This window comes from Solea senegalensis, unplaced genomic scaffold (assembly GCF_019176455.1).
Source record: "Solea senegalensis isolate Sse05_10M unplaced genomic scaffold, IFAPA_SoseM_1 scf7180000013044, whole genome shotgun sequence".
In the NCBI taxonomy this organism is placed as follows: Eukaryota; Metazoa; Chordata; class Actinopteri; order Pleuronectiformes; family Soleidae; genus Solea; species Solea senegalensis.
The window spans coordinates 40,504-59,919 of record NW_025320746.1 but is presented as its reverse complement, the minus strand read 5'-3'; the positions used below and the strand labels follow the sequence as shown (position 1 = coordinate 59,919).

The 19,416-nt window shown below is 37.7% G+C and overlaps 2 protein-coding genes across 7 annotated transcripts in view; both read right to left on the bottom strand.

The window, feature by feature from the left end:
• Nucleotides 1–4,271: 4,271 nt before the first annotated feature.
• LOC122760141 overlaps nt 4,272–19,416 on the bottom strand; it is a 32,145-nt gene continuing 17,000 nt past the window's right edge. The window contains exons 1-16 of one of the 3 annotated variants that reach the window (XM_044015197.1): nt 12,853–13,291; nt 12,718–12,753; nt 11,688–11,948; nt 10,908–11,162; nt 10,541–10,798; nt 9,403–9,699; nt 8,686–8,955; nt 8,156–8,410; nt 7,962–8,084; nt 6,867–6,914; nt 6,588–6,638; nt 6,412–6,471; nt 6,251–6,313; nt 6,101–6,160; nt 5,308–5,373; nt 4,272–5,214 (exon numbers count right to left, since the gene is read on the bottom strand). In XM_044015197.1, the coding sequence (XP_043871132.1) occupies nt 5,207–5,214; nt 5,308–5,373; nt 6,101–6,160; nt 6,251–6,313; nt 6,412–6,471; nt 6,588–6,638; nt 6,867–6,914; nt 7,962–8,084; nt 8,156–8,410; nt 8,686–8,955; nt 9,403–9,699; nt 10,541–10,798; nt 10,908–11,162; nt 11,688–11,948; nt 12,718–12,753; nt 12,853–12,889 (2,148 nt within the window). In that variant the 5' untranslated portion in view covers nt 12,890–13,291 and the 3' untranslated portion in view covers nt 4,272–5,206. Of the gene's footprint in view, nt 5,215–5,307; nt 5,374–6,100; nt 6,161–6,250; nt 6,314–6,411; nt 6,472–6,587; nt 6,639–6,866; nt 6,915–7,961; nt 8,102–8,155; nt 8,411–8,685; nt 8,956–9,402; nt 9,700–10,540; nt 10,799–10,907; nt 11,163–11,687; nt 11,949–12,717; nt 12,754–12,852; nt 13,319–19,416 lie in introns of those variants that run through there. The other 2 variants (XM_044015198.1, XM_044015199.1) reach the window with 2 other exon arrangements.
• Nucleotides 15,927–19,416, bottom strand: part of LOC122760142 (Fc receptor-like protein 4) — a 36,018-nt gene continuing 32,528 nt past the window's right edge. For 2 of the 4 annotated variants that reach the window (XM_044015202.1, XM_044015203.1), the window contains exons 7-13: nt 19,112–19,381; nt 18,562–18,816; nt 18,378–18,491; nt 18,238–18,253; nt 18,037–18,110; nt 17,027–17,077; nt 15,931–16,347 (exon numbers count right to left, since the gene is read on the bottom strand). In XM_044015202.1, the coding sequence (XP_043871137.1) occupies nt 16,247–16,347; nt 17,027–17,077; nt 18,037–18,110; nt 18,238–18,253; nt 18,378–18,491; nt 18,562–18,816; nt 19,112–19,381 (881 nt within the window). In that variant the 3' untranslated portion in view covers nt 15,931–16,246. Of the gene's footprint in view, nt 16,348–17,026; nt 17,078–18,036; nt 18,111–18,237; nt 18,254–18,377; nt 18,492–18,561; nt 18,817–19,111; nt 19,382–19,416 lie in introns of all 4 variants that reach the window. The other 2 variants (XM_044015204.1, XM_044015201.1) reach the window with 2 other exon arrangements.

Below are 19,416 nucleotides of genomic sequence, written 5' to 3'. Positions count from 1 at the left end.
AGCAGCTGGTGTGTGTGACTCTGATCGAGTTGCAATTCTAACAAAACGTTTCTGGAGGACCAAAATTTTGTTGAGAGTACTGGCCCAAACTATATTACAATATGAAAGATAGGGATACATTAAACTGTAATATAGAATCTGTTGACAGTTTGTGGTGACAAGCTGACTGATCCCTCTAATTATACCAATAGATTTATTTATTTTTCTGCTAACCCAGTCAGTTTGTTCTTTCCAACTCAAACTCTCATCAACAATGATTCCCAGGAATCTTGTAGATGACACTTGAGGCATCTCAACAGACTCAATTGAAATTTTAGATAAATCCTTAGAATATGATTTTTTTACCACTGAAAATGATAAAGTTAGATTTTTTTATATTCAAAGATAATTTATTCAGTCTGAACCAGGTAGCGTAGGCAGTTAAACCAACATTAGCATCCTTAATCAGTGAACTGAAATTTGAATGAGAAAGAACAAGAGTTGTGTCATCTGCAAACATTATTGGAGAAAGGATATTAGAGACATTAGACAAATCATTAATGTTTATGAGAAATAATAATGGTCCCAGAATGGATCCCTGCGGAATCCCACAGAGTAGTCTGGCTTTGTTAGAATAGCAACCCGTAACACAAACATACATAATTTTTTAACCATTTGTGTGTAGTATCATGAAAACCGTATTTATACATCTTTTCAAGTAAAATATGATGGTTAACTGTATCAAAAGCTTTTGAAAAGTCTAGGAAAAATACTACAAGTAAATTCATTATTTTCAAGTGCAGAAGTAACTTTGTCAATCAGGTGAAGCAGAGCCATATAAGTGGAGTGTTTTTTCCGGAAACCATACTGGTGTTTGTAAAGAATTGAATTAGAATCTAAATGATGAGAAAGAAATCCTCTTGTAAATAATTTTTTCTAATATTTTTGAAAAACATGGCAAAATAGATATGGGTCTATAATTATTAAAACAACAAGGATCGTCAGCTTTAAACAGAGGGATCACTTTGGCAACTTTTAAATCCTCTGGTACAACACCTGTTTTCATAGACAGAGAAAATATGTGAGTATTGACTGTTTCACCTGTTTGACAAGGAATGGAGTAATGTTGTCATGACCTGCTGAAGATAGTTTTAGTTCATCAATTATGTCACTTATTTCTTGAATATCAGGGGACTCAAAAGAATAAATAATAGGAAAATGTCTAGGGATAAAATCCAGTGGATTACCATGGCATACAGATATTTTGTTAGCTAATTCATAACCAATATTGACAAAAAAGTCATTCAATTTTTGAGCTATATCAAATGGATTTTGAAAAGACAGGTGGTAGCTCTGGGGCAGTTTTTTTCTCTTTGCAACAGCTGATTTATCACTTTCCATGTGGTTTTGATATTGTTTGAACATCTATTAAATTTTTCACTGTAATATTTCTTTTTTTGCAGATCTAATGGAATGAATATATTTATTTCTATAGGATTTATAAACGCAATGGCTAAGAGGAGTGGGATTTGAGAGATATTTTCTGTATTGTTTATTCTTTTTCCTCAACAATTTCAACAAAACAGCTGTAAACCAAGGCTTATTTGAGTCTTGACTGTATTTCCTGGTAGAACCTCCGATTGGGAAACATTCATCAAAGCTAAAACGAATAACATTCATAAAATATTGATATGCACACTCAGCATTATTTTCCTCATATAGGTCATCCCATGAAATACTGGTAAGCTTGTCTTTAAATTTTGAAATATTTGACCTGCTCATAATTCTTTTGTACATTGTTTTCTTGGTATGTTTAGCTCTATTTAGACTCTTGATTAAAGAGTACTGGAAAATAGGAAAATGGTCTGACAAATCTAAATACAAGACCCCAGGTTTCATTCCTTCACTCAAAGAGTTAGTTAAATGTTATCAGTCAAGGTTGCTGAATTTTCTTTAACCCGTGTAGATTTATGAATAGGAGGGAAAAAGTAACTAGAATACAGAATATTAAGAAAGTCACCAGTAAGGGTATCTGATTTATATTTAAAAAGACTTATATTGAAATCTCCTAAAATGTAACAGATTTTATCCTCATTGTTTATCAGATCAAGAGAATTTGACAAACTTTCATTGAAATCTTTGATGATAGAGTCAGGTGGGCGATAAATAACACCAACAACAATATTCTTTCCACCAGAGACACCAGAGAGCTCTACAAAAACAGATTCCACCTCAGCCCCATCAGACTTTGGAGAGAGATCATCCCTGATTTTAAATTCATAAACATCATTGATGAACAAAGATACTCCGCCTCTAGATCTATTCTCTCTTACACAGTGAACCGAATTGTATTTAGGTAATTTAAAAATGTCTCTGGAGACCTCTGTAAGCCATGTTTCTGATAAAGCAATAACAGAAAAATCATGATTAAGTGTAGATAGATAATGCATGAATTTGTCATAGTTGCTGGAAAGACTTCTTATATTTCAGATGAAAAGTAGAGAATATATTAGGAGGCATAGAAACACACAAGTCATTAAACTGAGTATCATTATAATAACTGCAAATTTTGGAGGCATCAAATGATGAGAAAAAAATGTAGGTCTGGGTCAACATCGAAGTTGTAAGGGTCAATAGTCGAGGGATCAAAGGGCTTAAAAGTCTGGCCTTCAAAATCAGGTTTGTTGTAGTCCACAGTGTGTATAAGAAATAATGTGCTGCAGATATATAATTAAATAATCAAAATAGTGTATAAAATGTCTAATGGTGGAGACTAATGAGGCAGACTAACGGGTTTTGGGTGGGTGGATGGACAATAAGTTTGTCATATCTCAAATATGCAATGTCACCTCTCTCCCGTGCGGCCTTCATTGCTGGACGGCTTCAGGGAAAGACCTTGTTTATGAAGATGCCAGAGCCCTTCAAGTTTTTAGCTTTATCCAGAACAGCAAGTTTATCCTTCAGCCGTAGAAATCTGACCACGATGGGTCGTGGCTTTTCTGACAATGCCATTGGCTTCCCAGTCCTGTGAGCCCAATCCAGCTCTATTTTCAAGTGATCCAGTTGTAGTTTTCTCACTTTTTCTTCAGATTCAGACACCTTTTCGTTCCCAGACCCTTTAATGCCATTTACAACAACATTTTGGCGTCTTGACTGGCCCTCCAGATATTCTGTCTTGTCGGAGATTGAAATCATGCTTTTACAAATTGTGTCCAAGTCAGTCCTGGTTTCCATACAGTTCTTGGACCAAGGTTTGCATGAGATTTTAAAATCATCAAAATCCTTTTGAGTCATTTCCAGACTCACCTGGAGATCATAGACTTGCTTTGACAGATCATCAGTCCTCCTGTTTGAAGAGTCAACTATGATCTGAACACAAGTTTTGAAGCTTTTTTTCTGTTGTTCAAGCAAAGTCCTGTAAAAGTCTTTTTGTTGGTCCAGCAATTCACGCACTTGAGCCATGGTGACATATTCCTCAGTGGTGTGGTTTGAAGCTTTGGGTGGCATGGTTTATTTATCCAGGCCTGCAAGGCCCAAGTTCAGCAGGAAAGAGCCAGAAACCTCCACAAAATGCTAACAATGTCCACAATTTTGCTGTAAAGAGTTTGTTAGACTCTTTTTAATTCAGTCAGCAAAAGAAAATTTAAGTTCTAGGCAGGATTCCTTAGATTTGTGTTGGATAGAAAACCAGAGCCACCTGAGCTGCTGCTGCTGACATGTGATCAATCCACGGGATTGGCGCCTATGCCTATAATTATTGTACGCAGTCAATGTGTTACTTCTGCTTTTGGTTTTGAGAACGCAGGACATTCAAGTAAATGAACCAAACTGATCCGTCACATGTTTTGGGCTCGTTTGGCACTTTTATTTGCAGTTTCTCTTGATTTCATTATTTCCATGAGTGGTTGAAGAGATGGGGCCTGGATTGAAAGTAGTTATTAGTCGTAGTGAGTGAAGATTAGATCATTAAGTTGCTGTATGGCTTATGGTGTTTGTTACCAAGTAGGAGAGCGAAGCCATTTTGTTTCACCTTTCCTTTCTCCTGTCTGGTTTGTTATTTCGGCCTTGTTCCTCTCTGAAATTAATAAAACTGCTACACTTGGTTGAACAGACTTTTGATTTATTTGGCTTTATTTGGAAAGAGGAGGTGGAAGACACACACACACACACATAGGTTACCCCTGGTTTCCCTAGGCCAGGGACATAACAGTAATATTATATTGGAAAAAGTTACAATTTGTATCAATAAAAAAAATAGAAATAAAAAAAACAGCTACTATTCATGCAATGTTAAAAAAATAAATAAAGCTTTTTCCACAGGTAGAATGTGTTTTTAAATGAGAGAAATATTTGCTAAAAAGCTATGTGATTATGTTGCGCTGTTGCTGCTTCAACATGAATGCAATTATATACATTTGCCATTCGAGAAATCAATCCCTATGCTGATGACTCACTGCTCTCTGTGGGACTTCAAAGTTAATACATTTTGGTGTTAACAAAACCTGTAACATAAGTCTCATTGTTTTTAGCTATTGTCGTGCAGACATGTTGCATACAGTATGTAAATGGCTACAGTAATGTAATGTAAAATGTAATATACAGTAGAACATTGTTTATGAATTTACCACCAGAGGAGGTTTGTGTACCACAGTGTGAGAACCATTTCTCAAAGGACTAAAAATATGTTACTTCTCATGTGTCTAATGTGCACAGTAGGGGTGGGTCAAATTAATGTGGAACTTACGTGGCCCAAAGAAGAGGGAGTGTCATCCACGTTCATCACGTACCAAACTCTGCACTTTTAACTGTTCATGTTAAACTTTGCTTTCCGTCTACAAGATTGTCTTGCGACATATTGATTATCACAGAATCGTTGTATCGTGATGTCATTGGTATCGAGTATCGTATCGTGACTCTAATATTTGAATCATCGTAACACACGGACTATGTGCACATGACAAGAGAAGAGAGTTTTTATCGATTTACCTTAGCTATTTTTACCCAAAAACTATAGTGTGGAGATTCATAAATCCTGACTCAGTTATCACTTGTCGTTTGACGTTAACTCCTTAAAGTCAGACTGACTTATGAATACTTATACTTATTCATACTTATGTTCAGTATGTGATATGTATGTAATTTCAGTATTCCAAATGTTCCTTCTGCATAAACTCCTGTATAATGTACTATTGTTGTACAACCTCTTCTGTTCCAGTGCTTGGGTTGATTACTGATCTGGAAGCAAAGGGAAAGAAAAAAACAAAACAAACTAAGGATGTTGTCTTTCATTTTAGTACCATGTACATAGTATTTTGCCAAGGATATTACCACTAGATTTTCCAGGGTTAATTTCAGAATATACAGTTTCCTCGGCCACAGCAGGAGTTGATTGTCCTGTGAATGGAGACGTGAGCAGATTGAAATGTCACTGTTATTATGCAGACAATTTTCCATGTCAAATCTTTAAAAACAAATCACAGATTATGAATTTAAATGTTGTCTAACATGTATACAAATAATAACACTAATAAGTAATCTGACCTAATGGTAAGAACTACAAATATAGTTAATCAGTGTGATGAAAAATAAGGTTTGTTTAATTTGACTACAACTATAATCAGTTCATTTTATTACTTTTCTCTATTTACTATTTGTTGTTATTAGTGATTTGTTGATTCAAATGTTGTATTTAGTCATTTAATTTCACAATTATTCTGCTCGTGTGTGTATGTATGGGCGGGTCCAGAGGTTAATTGGACAATTAAATTAAATGAGAGGTCATAAACTCGCGGCCCGAGGGCCACATGTGGCTCCCTGATCAACTTCATGCGGCCCGACACCAGATATCAAGTAGTGAATGATTTCTGTCTGGGTTTTTTTTTTTGGTTTTATAGAATTATTTTTACGTTATAAATATATATTCTTTTGTTTACTATGTATCGTTCCATGTCGAAACCAACCGAAATTCCAAACTCTACTTTTGAATCAATCAGTCGAACGCTAAACACAGCAAATATCAACAATTATATTCCCATGAATGATTATTATATTAGACACAAATGTTTATAACAACAACTATTTCTAAGAACAACAGCTGTGAGTTGGTGTAAAGTTGAATTACTTTTGTTGTTTTTTTTGTCTTTACTGCATGACTGCACTTGGGCGTACATCTGATCATCATCTACAATGGAAACCACATGTCAGGTTATACGGAAGATTGATGGATGGATGAATGAATGGGTGGGTGATTAGATGAATGGATGGATGGTACCTGCATCTGATTGTATCTTCAAATCCGAGTAAACACACCCTTTGTCTGGTTTACTTTTCTCTCCTGTTAAATGGAAAATATTAATGAATAATATAATATAATATAAATGATGAATATTCTTTCCATTCTCTATGAATTGGATGTGGTTCATATGTACTTACCATTGATTTCATGGCGTTTTTTAATCTCAATCAAAGAATATACAACACCCCTGACTTCATCTGAAACACATACATTTTTTAGAATATAATTTAATCATTTACAATCTCCATAAATTATACATTTTTGGGGTAATCATTTCTAATCACAGGTTTAACACAAAAAGAAAAAACTTTACCATCTTCTGTGTCCACACGTGGTTTCACTGTTTCATAGTGACAAGCATCATCTATGGGTCAAGCCAAGGTCAAAATAATCACTTTAATTATATTTATGTGTATGTGTATGTATGTATATATACATATGTGTATATATATATATATATATATATATATATATATATATATATATATATATATATATATATATACATATATACATATATACATATATATGTATATATATATTTAAAAACTTGTTACACTTAAAGACCAAATGACAAATAAATCAGGCCAACCATGTTGAGGAGATGCATATTCGCTGCTCGAAAAGGTTTCTTTATTTTCTGTAAAAAAAAACAAAAAAACATGCGCACACACACATTTGCTGTCACATGGTTTTTGCTTGGCAAGTTATTGTACTGCTATGGCACCTGGGTCGGGTCATGGTGGGAATAGTTTTCAGACCAAACTTTTTGCATTCCCTCGGGGAACACAAGGGAACACACAACACATTGCAAGATTTGGCAAAAAAGATAGGGAGGAAATGCAGAAGTTATTGAGAGGGAACACAAAAAATACTGCAAAAGAGCGCAAAAATATTGCAAAGGAATCCGAAAGGTTTTTGTGAGGGAACATAAAAAATACTGCAAAAGAGCGCAAAAATATTGCAAAGGAATCCAAAAAGTATTGTGAGGGAATGCAAAAAGTTATTGCAAGGGATGGAACACAAAAAATTTGCAAGGGAACTCATAAAATACTGCGAGGGAAATCAAAAATATTGCAAGGGGAAGCTAATAATAATACAAAAAATAATACTGCGAGGTAATGCAAAACGTAGCGCCAATGAAAACAAAAAATATAGTGAGGAACTGCAAATTTATTGCGAGGGAACACAAAAAGTATTGCAAGGAGGGAACACAAAAAAATGTTACGACGGACCGCAAAATGTTTCGTAAGGGAACACGAAAAATACTGCGAGGGAACTCAAAAATATTGTGGGGGAAAGCAAAAAGTTATTGCGAAGGAAAGCAGAAAATATTGCTAGGGACCGCAAAAAGTTATTGCGAGGGAACGCAACAAATAATACTGCAAAGACACGCAAACAGTATTGCAAGGGAACGCAAAAATATTGCAAGGAAACGCAAAAGTATTGAGTGGGAAAGCAAACAGTTAACACAAACTGTTATTGCAAGTTCACACAAACTGTTATTTCAAGGGAAAGCAAAATCTTCACAAGGAAATGCAAATAGTATTGTGAAGGAAAGGAAAAAGCTAACGTGATGGAGCGCAAAAGTTGTGTCTAAAAGGAATTCCCGGCATGACCTGACCCGGGCTCCCTGTAATGGTGATGTAGTACATGAAAACGACATTAAAAAAGAAAAACATCTCACCTTTAGACATTCTGTAGCAAAAGACCACCAGCAGCAGCAGCAGAGGAATTATTACTAAAACTCCACAAACCAATCCAACAATCAGAGGCATATGACCTGGAGAGTGTTCTGGTTTGGACACAGCTGTAACAAAATAATCACTGTTATTTGTGTGATGATATTGTCCCATTAAAAAACGCTTAAATCATACCTACATTTGACTGAAATCCAACTCTGTGGTGAAGTCAGAGTCCGCTGAGAATATTTTCCTTCACATCTGTAAAAGCCTTCATGTGACTTTGACACCGCAGGGATCGTCAGCGTCCATCTCGTGTCATTCTGGACGACTTTGTTGTTTTGATAGAAGAAAACATCAGCAACAAAGTTCCCCGTCTTCAGTTTGCAGCGAAGAGTAACAGCTTCTCCTTCAGTCACGGGATGTGTCGGACTCTCAAGTAGAATATCTTTGTCTGCACAAGCAAAAGGAAGAACGTGAAGTTTTATTTGCACCATTTTTAACAAGCCGAGTCACCAAAGGTCATCGAGGATGAGCTTAGGTTTTAACCTTTGCTCATTTGTTTAATCTCAGTTTGTAAGGAAAAAAGTCATAATTCTGACTTTAATCTCAAAATTATGCGGAGAAAAAAAACAGAATTCTGAGGAAAAAAACAGTGTCCGTCTTCAGCGACTTATATTCAGAATATAAACAATACACAGAATCAATAATAAATAATAATAAACTCACATGATACACTGATGTTGATAGCGCTGCTGAATTGTCCTGACTTAGACTCACACCAGTACACTGCATGTTGCTCATTTAACTGAGTGGTGCATGTTGATCCAGTCAGTGTCCCAAAGCCGGAGCATCGCTGACTCATAAAACCGTCTTGACGAAACCTCACCACTGTCCACTGTGTGGACGAGTTTCCCTCACAGGTCAGTGACACAGAGTCTGACCTGAAGTGTTGAACTTTGTCAGGACTCACTCTGAGAGACGGTGGTGACTGAAACTCTGAAAAACAAACACTTTTTCTCAGAATTACAATCTGACTATTTTCAATTCTGACTTTTTCTATTGAAAAAAATCCAAATTCTGACTTTAATCTCAAAATTCTGTGAAAAAGTCAGAATTCTGACATTTTTTGTTTGTTTTTAAGTAAAGTCAGATGTGGCCCTACTATCCTCAACCACAACAGAAACATAAAAAATGATTTTGATAATTACCAATGCTGTTAATTTAGGGCGGCTCTGTCTTTAGGTCTAATACATTTGTTAAGAACTGTATGTTATGGTGAAATGAAATCATTAATGCCAAAAACATGTTGCCTTTCCCAGCTTTAACTAATCAACCAGACACAGATGACATTGTTGAGGTCAGAACGAAACAAAAACATGAATAAAAATGTAAATGATCATTGGAACAAGGAGGGAAAGCAAATAAACAAGTACACAAACTGACCTCTGGACCAGACAAACTTGTGACTGTAAGACGTGTAATGCACTGGGTCTCCTCTTCCTGCTCTGCATGCATACCCTGCTGTATTTGTGTGATTATAGACGACATAGGAATCCTGTGTGGTCCCGTTTGTGCTTCCAGGGAGCAGCTCATAGTCGTATAAGTATTCTCGGGCTATGTTAGGAATAAGCTTGTACCAGTAGAACCTGCAGCCTGCAGACGGATGTTTAGCAGCACAGTTCAGATTAACCGATGCTCCGGGATTTGGCCACAATGACGACACAGAGAGATTAGGTGAATCTGTTGGAAGATTAAAAAACTGATTTGAAGGATTTTGTCTATCCATCTCCAAATATAAATCATATGATGCTAATATTTTATATTTTAAGTGTGGTTATCAAAATGAACTTAAACCCCCAAACGATACAATACTTAATGGGAGAAGAATATTTGTGACACAGTTGAAAGGACTAAAATGACTATTATCCGACTGATATCGGTATTGGCAGGTACTTCGGTTTATATCGATATCGTGACATCCCTACTGAAAACATAGCTGCTCGCAGATTGATATTTCATTCATCACCAAAAATAATCTACGGCAAATGTGTTTGCCCTTTAATCCCATTGTTTGACAGAGAAAATTAGCAATTTTATCTTGTGGGAAGAAGAGATTTTAACAACTTAACAAAACACGCACCAACCAAGACCTATGTTAGCTTAGGTCTACCTTGCCACACTATCTCACAGTTTGACAGACTTGTCCAACAGAACACAGGAGTTTAAACACAGAAGTCACAAAATAACACATTAGAACGTACTAATGGAGGCAACAGTGGATCAGAAACTCCTGTGTGCTGTGATGTAAAATCACTGCTTTTCTCTATGGGCTTTGGTGTGGGAGAGGGAGATTTAATGAATTTAATGAATTTAATTTCCCAGCCTCTATCACAGTGAGACAAAGTGGCAAACACGTTCTTAAGCAGATGTAGATTTGATTCGTGAGACTTGTTCTTTTCTTTAATGATTTCATTTTCAGTGAGGGTGATTATCTCTGTCCCTCTCCCGAGCGATCCCTTATTAATGCATTATCTAACACTTAAATAAAAACAATTTTATATCCAGCAAAACAAAAACATACCAATTACTGTCAGTCTGAAAGCTTTACTCCACCGTGTTTGGCCATATGTACTTTCTGCCCTACACATGTAGTCTGATGTTGTAGCATGGACAACTACATGTTCCTTTTTGTTTTCTGGAAGAACAACTTGCTGTTTCATCCACTCATACTCCCACACGACGTTTTCTCCACCCTTCATCTCACACGTGAGCCTGGTCTCCTCTCCGTAGAAAACCTCAGGCCAGTTGTGGTTCAGCTTCACAACAGGTGTGATGGCAACTTGCAATTGAAGCAGCAGAAAAGGTCAAATACACACACGTGTCGACAGCTCAAAACGCAGAGTTTCATTTTTAATGTTTTCATTTAAAATAAAAAAGTGTGCTCATACCAAATGTGTCACTTTGCACGGTGTAGTAACGTGGAGTTCCTCGTCCTCCTGCGCACCGGTAAAGTCCATCCTGTGAGACACTGATTCTGTCATTCGAGTGGAAAACGACGTCCCCTGCAGTCAGAGGTTGGGTGTTTGTGCCGCTGTACCAGGAATATTCCCAGCCAGGTGTTGATGGGCTCACAGAGCAGGTCAACATCACAGCGCCCACTGTTGAACTGTTGCCTTCCAAAATCAATGCCTTAGGTGTGTACACTGTTCAATTTGGAATAAAAGTATATAAATGGACATAATTATTGTCATAGAAAAAATATATATATTATTTTGTGGCTTTATAACCAGCTGCAGAACGAGTTTATATGTAAACACTTTTAAAATCGTCAAGCAAAACACAAAATGTTGAAATATCTCTAATCTCTAATATTTTAGGGGGGGGTTTAAAGTTGGAAAAAAACAAGAAAATGTTTCTTTTTCAAATCATTTGCTTTAACTAAAAAGAAACGAAATCACAGACTGAACGTCAACATTTACCTCGAGACAGATGAAGTTGCCGAAGTTGCACTTACTGTTAAAAAATATCAATTACTTTTATTATTATTATTATTATTATTATTACTAAAATTATTGACGTTTCACGAACAAAAAAGTGTACAATTCATTGTCCTTTGTTAATTTTCAACATATTTTGTACTTCCATTTCCTCTCCATTATAATTTCTCATTTCCATTTTAAGCTTTAAATTCACATAGATGAAATAAATGTTTGAATATAGACACTTACCTAAAACTGTTAGATGAACCTTTTTACTTTCCTGCGGATTTCCTGAGCGTTTCTTATCACCAGTGCAAGAGTAGTTTCCTGTTCGTATGTATTGTCTGTGTATCTGATGTTTCTTAAAGTCACTGTACTCGATAAAACGTTGACCGTCTCTGTTGAAAGAATACCACCAGTCTGTCTCTTGTCCTTCCTTCACGTCACATATGAGGGTGACAGACTCTCCATGGAAAAATACTGACCAGTTTGGTTCAACGGTCAGAACAACTAAAACAAAAGAAGCAAGTGTTTTAAAAATTGAAATACAATTAAAAAAACAGTGGAACAAATCCACACGCTAAAGAAACGTGTTCTTTTATTAGGGTTTGAGCACAAGGAGTGTAGAACCCTGTTGAAACTCAAGGAGTTATTCTTCTTCTTCTCCCAACAACAACTTTATTTGTAGTTTAGAATCTCAAGAAAGAAACAGAATAAATAAAGAATAAGTGCGTGTTCGGTCTAAACCTAACATAACATGTACTTAAAGTAAAATAAGATGGGGAAATTTGCTAATCTTTTGGAAAAAGAAAGAAAGAAAGAATCTGGGCAGGCTTGTTTTGCAATAGAAAAATAATCTCCATTTAAGAAACAAAAAAAACAACTTTGTCATCTTATTTTAATCTTTGTTAGATTTTGGCCAGTTTTGTCCACTTTCTTGTTGTTTTTCCTCGTTTTAGGGCACATTACAGTCTGAAAGTTAACAAACTAGTTTTCAATATTCTAGCCAAGCAACATTTGCCAGATTAAAACAATAAAATTGAATGGAGCATTTGTCTTATTTTGTCTTAAACCAATTCTCTTCAAGAAGTTCAAAACTTAACATTTTGACATCAAATTTCAGTATGTAAAGGTTAAACCTCATACTCTTTGACTGAGATTACTAAATTATCACTGCTCATTATTCGCAGGATCAACTATTTTATGAATCCAAAATCAGTATTGGAGCCCACATTGATACAGATAGTGTATCGTCAAAAGTCAAAAGGTTGAGACTTACCTTCAGCTTGTCCACAGTAGAAGAGAAGATTCAGTGCTTCAAGTGAAAAATAGAAAGTCAGACATGATCAAACTGACATAAAAACGATGAAAACTAAAGCGTAAGTGAGCGACTCGGAAAAAGAAAGTGACTCACAGAATAATCCCAGCACGCAGAGCAAAGTCTGTTCCATCCTCACGTCCAAAAACCGACGCTCTGTTAATCTTCTTTTGCAAATTTCTCCTCAAACTTGAACGTGTACAAAGAGAAACCAAGAAGCTTTGAGAAACAGAAGTGCAGTATCATTTAAATATCTAAAAGCTGGACTTCTTCTTCTTCTTCTGAGTTTATCCGGGCTGTGAGCACTTCCTTCCCTTTTGCACAGAACTAAACACGTCTTGAGCAGATTTGACCGAAGTAACGCACAGGAGTGTTCACTTCACTTTTACCACACAAGTTTCAAATCCAGATGAGTCCGTTTGGATCACTCATGAACCTCTAATATTGTTTAATTTGGCTTGTTGTATTAGATTAGGTGGGTTTTATTTGGTTGTATGCATTAGTGTGGACTGTGGTGAAACCACATCTCGACATGGGGAGTAGATGTCACACAAACAGGATGATCTGCACAGACACACCCACATGTCACAGAGAAGCAACTGTTTCTTAATCTATAAATTGTATAAAAGCAGATTTGCTAATAACAACATGTTGTGGTTTCACTTCATCCACATACATGTGTCCGTCTGGACTTTTTTGCTTATTTTAACCATAAAAAGGGCCAGAAAATGTCCTGTGAGTAAGTGCTTTTGCCCATTTTTCCAGAATAACAATGTCAATATCGGGCAGTTATTTACAATTTACTGCATGTCAAAAAGTCTTTAGAACAACCACTGTACTTGTACACGAACACCAGATTTTGCGTAACAAATATGAAATTTGAACATCTTTGCGTCCAATTTAGAGTGTCCAATTTCCCCAAATCTGCATGTTTTTGGACTGTGGGAGGAAACCAGATAACCTGGAGAAAACCTACGTGCACACGGGAAGAACATGCAAACTCACATGTAGAAAATCCCTTGTTCTGACCGGGTCGCGAACCCAGGGGTCTGAGCACGGCACCAACCGTGTGGCCCCTTCATCCATAACATGCATTACCACAAGATCTTAGAAACACTCAGCCAATCAGCAGTGGTGATTGCTCTGAGACACCACGGGACGCTCGGCTTCCTCGATACTAAACGTGCCCTAGACCGCGATCAGAATGTGTCACTAGTGTGTTCAGAATCAGCTGATTATCGCGGATGACGGATCGTCTTGCGTGATTTTTCGTATTCCCGTAGCAGCCTCCGCATGCAAACCACTTGAAGCTCAGCTTCATCTGGTTGTAGCGACTGTCAAATGCAGCAAATACGTCACTTCCACGGAAGCTCAGCTTCTCTGGGGAGTCAGTGGAGCAGTGGGCGGACACTGGGCTTCTGCGTGATGATTGGAGGAAGTGTCTGACTGTCCCACTCGTTCTTCTCCTGCATCTACGGTAATATCTCATTAAAAAATGGTGAGCTAATGGCGTGTTGTCCCCGAGGACCAGGACTGGTCAACACTGTTCTAAAATAATGTTCCTCTCACTTTATTTGTGTTTTTCTTGTATATTCTTAGAGTATATTTACTCTTTCTGGAGTGCCACAGATGGGCAAGGAACCATATATGGTAACTTCAAGTCTTGTTCTATCCTCCAATAACAAGGGTTCTCAATCCTGGTCCTAGGGACCCACTGCCCTGTATGTTTCCTTGCTCCAACACACCTGATTCAAAAGCTCAGCTCATCAGCAAACACTGGAGAAGCCTGATAACGATCCATTTATTTGATTCAGGTAGTGGTCCCCAGGACCAGGATTGAGAACCCCTGCTCTAGGTTTTAAGTATTTCAATGAGTTAAGGGTTAAGGCCATGTTATCATTTGGTTGTCTTTCTATTCTTATATATATGTAAGGATAGGAAGTGACAGAAACTGGCAGTGTTACACCCTCAGTGTAGGTACAGCCTGCCGGAAATAATCAGAATTAGTAATAGTAACAACGATTCTGTAATGTTTTCATCACACAGGCTTGTGTCAGACTTCCTCTCCCCAGTCCTGATCTCATTTAAAGAGAAACAGCTTTGACGAGTGGTTTCTTAAGAAACCAGAAGAAAAGTTAAGGTCTATGGTGACATTTGTGTTCACTGTGATGCAGCGGTACACTATGTGTAACACTATAGAGATATAAAAAAATGTACTAGCTCTAGTGCCGTGGTTCTCCAACTGTGGTACATAAGCTTCCTCTGGTGGTACTTGAGGGAAATGCTTTTCTACCAGGGTATGAGATTCTCACTCTGAGAGAGCTCAGTGTTTTCTCAGGTGGCACTTGGGAGACTCTATTTGTGCTTTTCTAAAAGTAAATCTTTACCTCCCTCTTGTTGTGGGAAAAGTTGGAGTCGGTCACAAATTATACACATTTTGAAAGGATTTTAAGGGGAAGAAATGATGGAAAAATACAACAAAGGAAAAGGAAACTACCCACAACTGGGTGAAGCAGCGGAAGGACATTTTATGACTGCAGTTATGTCGGTGAAGGTTCTCAGTCATTCAGATCGTAATCTTCTTCAATAGTGAGCTGTGGGCGAGTGGACTCTCATCCAAGAGGTTTCTTTAGTTCTGACTATCTAGTGGGAAGAACCAGGTATTTAACCCTTGAGGCCGATACCGGTCTAGAGAGTCCTTCGGTTGAACAATTCAGATCGTTCACCAAGGAGCCATCGTTGATTCCGCCATCTTGAGTGGAAGTGTACCTCTGTCTGACTTGACCACTCTCTATCACACACACACACACACACAAACACACTGTATATAGTAACATTTAGTAGATATTGTTTCAATCTTTGATGCCTTTTTAAAAATAATAATTAAAGTCCATCAAGCAAACTGTTGTACTGTTATGCCATTAAAAGACAGATGGTTCCCTGCATTTATAGTTAATAAAGCCATGAAATCTAATAATGGTTCCAAAGAACTCGCTATTCATCTACATGTATGTAGAAATACATGGATTTTTCACTGCATTTTCCTGCTTTGAGAATTATTTCAGTCATTTCCACTTGTGTGTGGCGCAAAACATGCCAACTGCGAGAAAGACTCTTGACAATAATGCACCCATAAGTGTTTCCTTCACCTTTTTTTTTTTTTATTAAACAAAGATTTTTATTAAAAGAAAAAGATAAGATGATAATGAAATAATTAATGAACAAGAGGAGTCCACACAGTAGAGTAGGTCAAGAAGGTCGTAGGTTCGATTCCTGGTTCAACTGAGGGCGTTTGTCTGTGTGGACTTTACATGTTCTCCCTGTGTGTGTTTGGGTTCTTTATGGGTTCTCCAGTTTCCTCCCGCACTCCACAAACATGCAGTGGTTAATTTGACACTGAGTACCAAGCCAATCCCGGCTGACATTAAAAAAGAAAATTGTTCATGGAGGTCTTTTATGGTTAAAGTTGAGCATCATCTGGTCAATTTTGCTAATTGCTGATTTGCCTATCCATGGTAATAGTTCTACATGCACCTGAATCTACATTTTCATAGTTGTAGTTAAGCTCCTCCACCTCAGCATGTTGGTGTCCTTTGAGAAAAAAAGAAAATAAAACACGCATAAAACAAAATCTCAAATAACAATATTTAACAATCAGAAAATCCCTGTGTAAATTGTCCGTAACATTTATTGTCCCCTTTGATATAATAATCTTTCATCTTTTTCCCACAATAACCATTTCTTTACAATTATTTTAAACGTAATTACAGATTTTAAAAAAATAGGGCCCACGTGCAGTACCGTCACAGCCCACTAGGGTGACTTCCCAAGCTGAGCTGCCTCTACACTGCCCCTACTGGTCATATTAGTATTGCATCTTTCAGGTCACTAAGCAAACGCTGTCGATTAGTGATAGCGTTCGTAACATTTAACAGGAATTTTGACTAAAATATGTCAGTGACAACAACGTTTCTTACTAAGAGAGCGCACGATAAAAGCTATTAGCGGCCTCATGCTTTGGTGGCTAAATAAAAATAAGAAACTTAAGTTTTAACTTTTTAAGGCAACTTTAGCAATCAAAACATCTGGTACTGATCAGAAACATTTGCATGGTCTTTTAGAACTTGTTTCAGTAGTTAGCCCTGAGGGAATTAACATGGCATAAGATGAAAAAGGGGTAACATTTCAGGCGACAGTCTACCGGAAATATCACAATCACAAGTCACAATCACATTAGTCTATGTAGGAGCCTAAATTGAAAATACTGTACCAGTCCCAATGTTTCCAGCGCCTCCAACTGTTTCATAGATACAAACGTCACCTACAAATACAGCACAGGGTGTAAATCTTATTCTCACAAATGTAATAACCGGACAAAGAAAAGGGGAGTGTCCTCCAACGAAAGATAAGTATGTGTCGTATGCAGGAATTACGACCCATAAATAACAGCAGGTACCTTGGATGTGTTGACGTTGAGTAGCTTCGTTGAGGTTTCCAATGGCAGTTCGCTTAGTGGTTAAAGCATTGTACTTTCATGTGATTGACACAGATTCAAATCCCACATTAAGGCCCTGGTATACCGTGCGTTGATTGTGCGCCAAGTGTGTGCAGCCAAGGATTTGGAACCGCTTTTGGAGCTCGCTGGTTGTGAGTGGACAGCGAATGCGCAAATGAATTTCGGCCCAACTGGTGGGTAGGTGGATTATAAGCCCCGCTCACCAAGCAGAAAACACATTTGACAATCGTATAAGTAGTCGCCAAGGATAGTCATCCGAGCCTTGACCTGGCGAACAGGTTGACACCCCGACTCCCCTGCCCGACGGACCTCTCAGCTGTGAGCAGCTCGACCCAGACGTGTCCGAGGGAGCTGTAGCATCGTTCTCTTCTTCTTTGGTAGGAATGCGTCCTATTGCCTGCGTCCAGACTTGTATCACCACCCGATGGTGAATTGAGATACTACAGGACCCTGACGCCGCGAGCATACCGGGGTCCACGATATGCGACACGCACTTCAGCGTGTGGTATGCGTGCGGAAGTATACCAGGGCCTTTAGAGTTTTACACACGATACATGCTTTTACAGACATGTCATTGTCTGTAACTTACTGCCTAGCCCTGTGTTTTCTTTAGCGCTAACCCTCATCTCACCAACACTTGTGTGTGGTTACATTGAAAAATACCTCTGCACTATGTGTCGTATTCAGGCCAAAACAACCCATAATTACGTTTCAGTTGGAGGACAGGTTGAAGAAAATGGCTGTGAAAACCTAGGAAGCCTGACCGTGAAGAAGAGTCGAGTACACCTGCTGTTGATTTTCCCCTTGATTGACAGTTTGGTCTGTGGCAAATGTCTGACTGTTGAAAATATGCATTCAAAAATAAGTATGTCATATAAAAATCTTATTACAGTATGTATATATCTGCCGCAGTGTTAGGAATTGCTGTGATGATGGAGATGAAACGATGGAGTGCCTTTACCAACCTGTTACCATTTGAGTCTGTGGGGGAAAATATACAGTAATTATTATATATTACATGGTTTTGTGTAAAGTTGAACTACTGCTCCATGTCAGTCATCTAAAAATTATGCCCTGTATTACTTTAAAAAGAAAAACATCCCACCTTTAGATGTTCCGTAGCAAAAAAACAGCAGCAGAGGAATTATTACTAAAACTCCACAAACCAATCCAACAATCAGAGGCAAATGACCTGGAGAGCTTTCTGGTTTGGACAAAGCTGTAACAAAATAATCACTGTTATTTGTGTGATGATATTGTCACATAAGAAACGCTTAAATCATACCTACATTTGACTGAAATCCAACTCTGTGGTGAAGTCAGAGTCCGCTGAGAATATTTTCTTTCACATCTGTAAAAGCCTTCATGTGACTCTGACACCGCAGGGATCGTCAGCGTCCATCTCATGTCATTCTGGACGACTTTGTCGTTTTTATAGAAGACAACATTAGCAACAAAGTTCCCCGTCTTCAGCTTGCAGCGAAGAGTAACAGCTGCTCCTTCAGCCACAGGATGTGTCGGACTATCAAGTAGAATATCTTTGACTAAACAACCAAAAGGAAGAACGTGAAGTTTTATTTGCACCATTTTTAACAAACGTTCTTCAAGTTCAAGCCAAAGTCGAGTCACCAAAGGTCATCGAGGATGAGCTTAAATAATGTTGTAAGGTTTTAACTTTTGCTCATTTGTTTAATCTCAGTTTCTCAGAAAAAAGTCATAATTCTGACTTTAACTCAAAATTCTGCGGAGAAAAAAAAACAGAATTCTGAGAAAAAACAGCGTCTTACATTCAGAATATAAACAATACACAGAATGAATAATAAATAATAATAAACTCACATGACACACTGATGTTGATAGCGCTGCTGAATTGTCCTGACTTAGACTCACACCAGTACACTGCATGTTGCTCATTTAACTGAGTGGTGCATGTTGATCCAGTCAGTGTCCCAAAGCCGGAGCATCGCTGACTTGTAAAACCGTCTTGACCAAACTTCACCACTGTCCACTGTGTGGACGAGTTTCCCTCACAGGTCAGTGACACAGAGTCTGACCAGAAGTGTTGAACTTTGTCAGGACTCACTCTGAGAGACGGTGGTGACTGAAACTCTGAAAAACAATCACTTTTTCTCAGAATTACAATC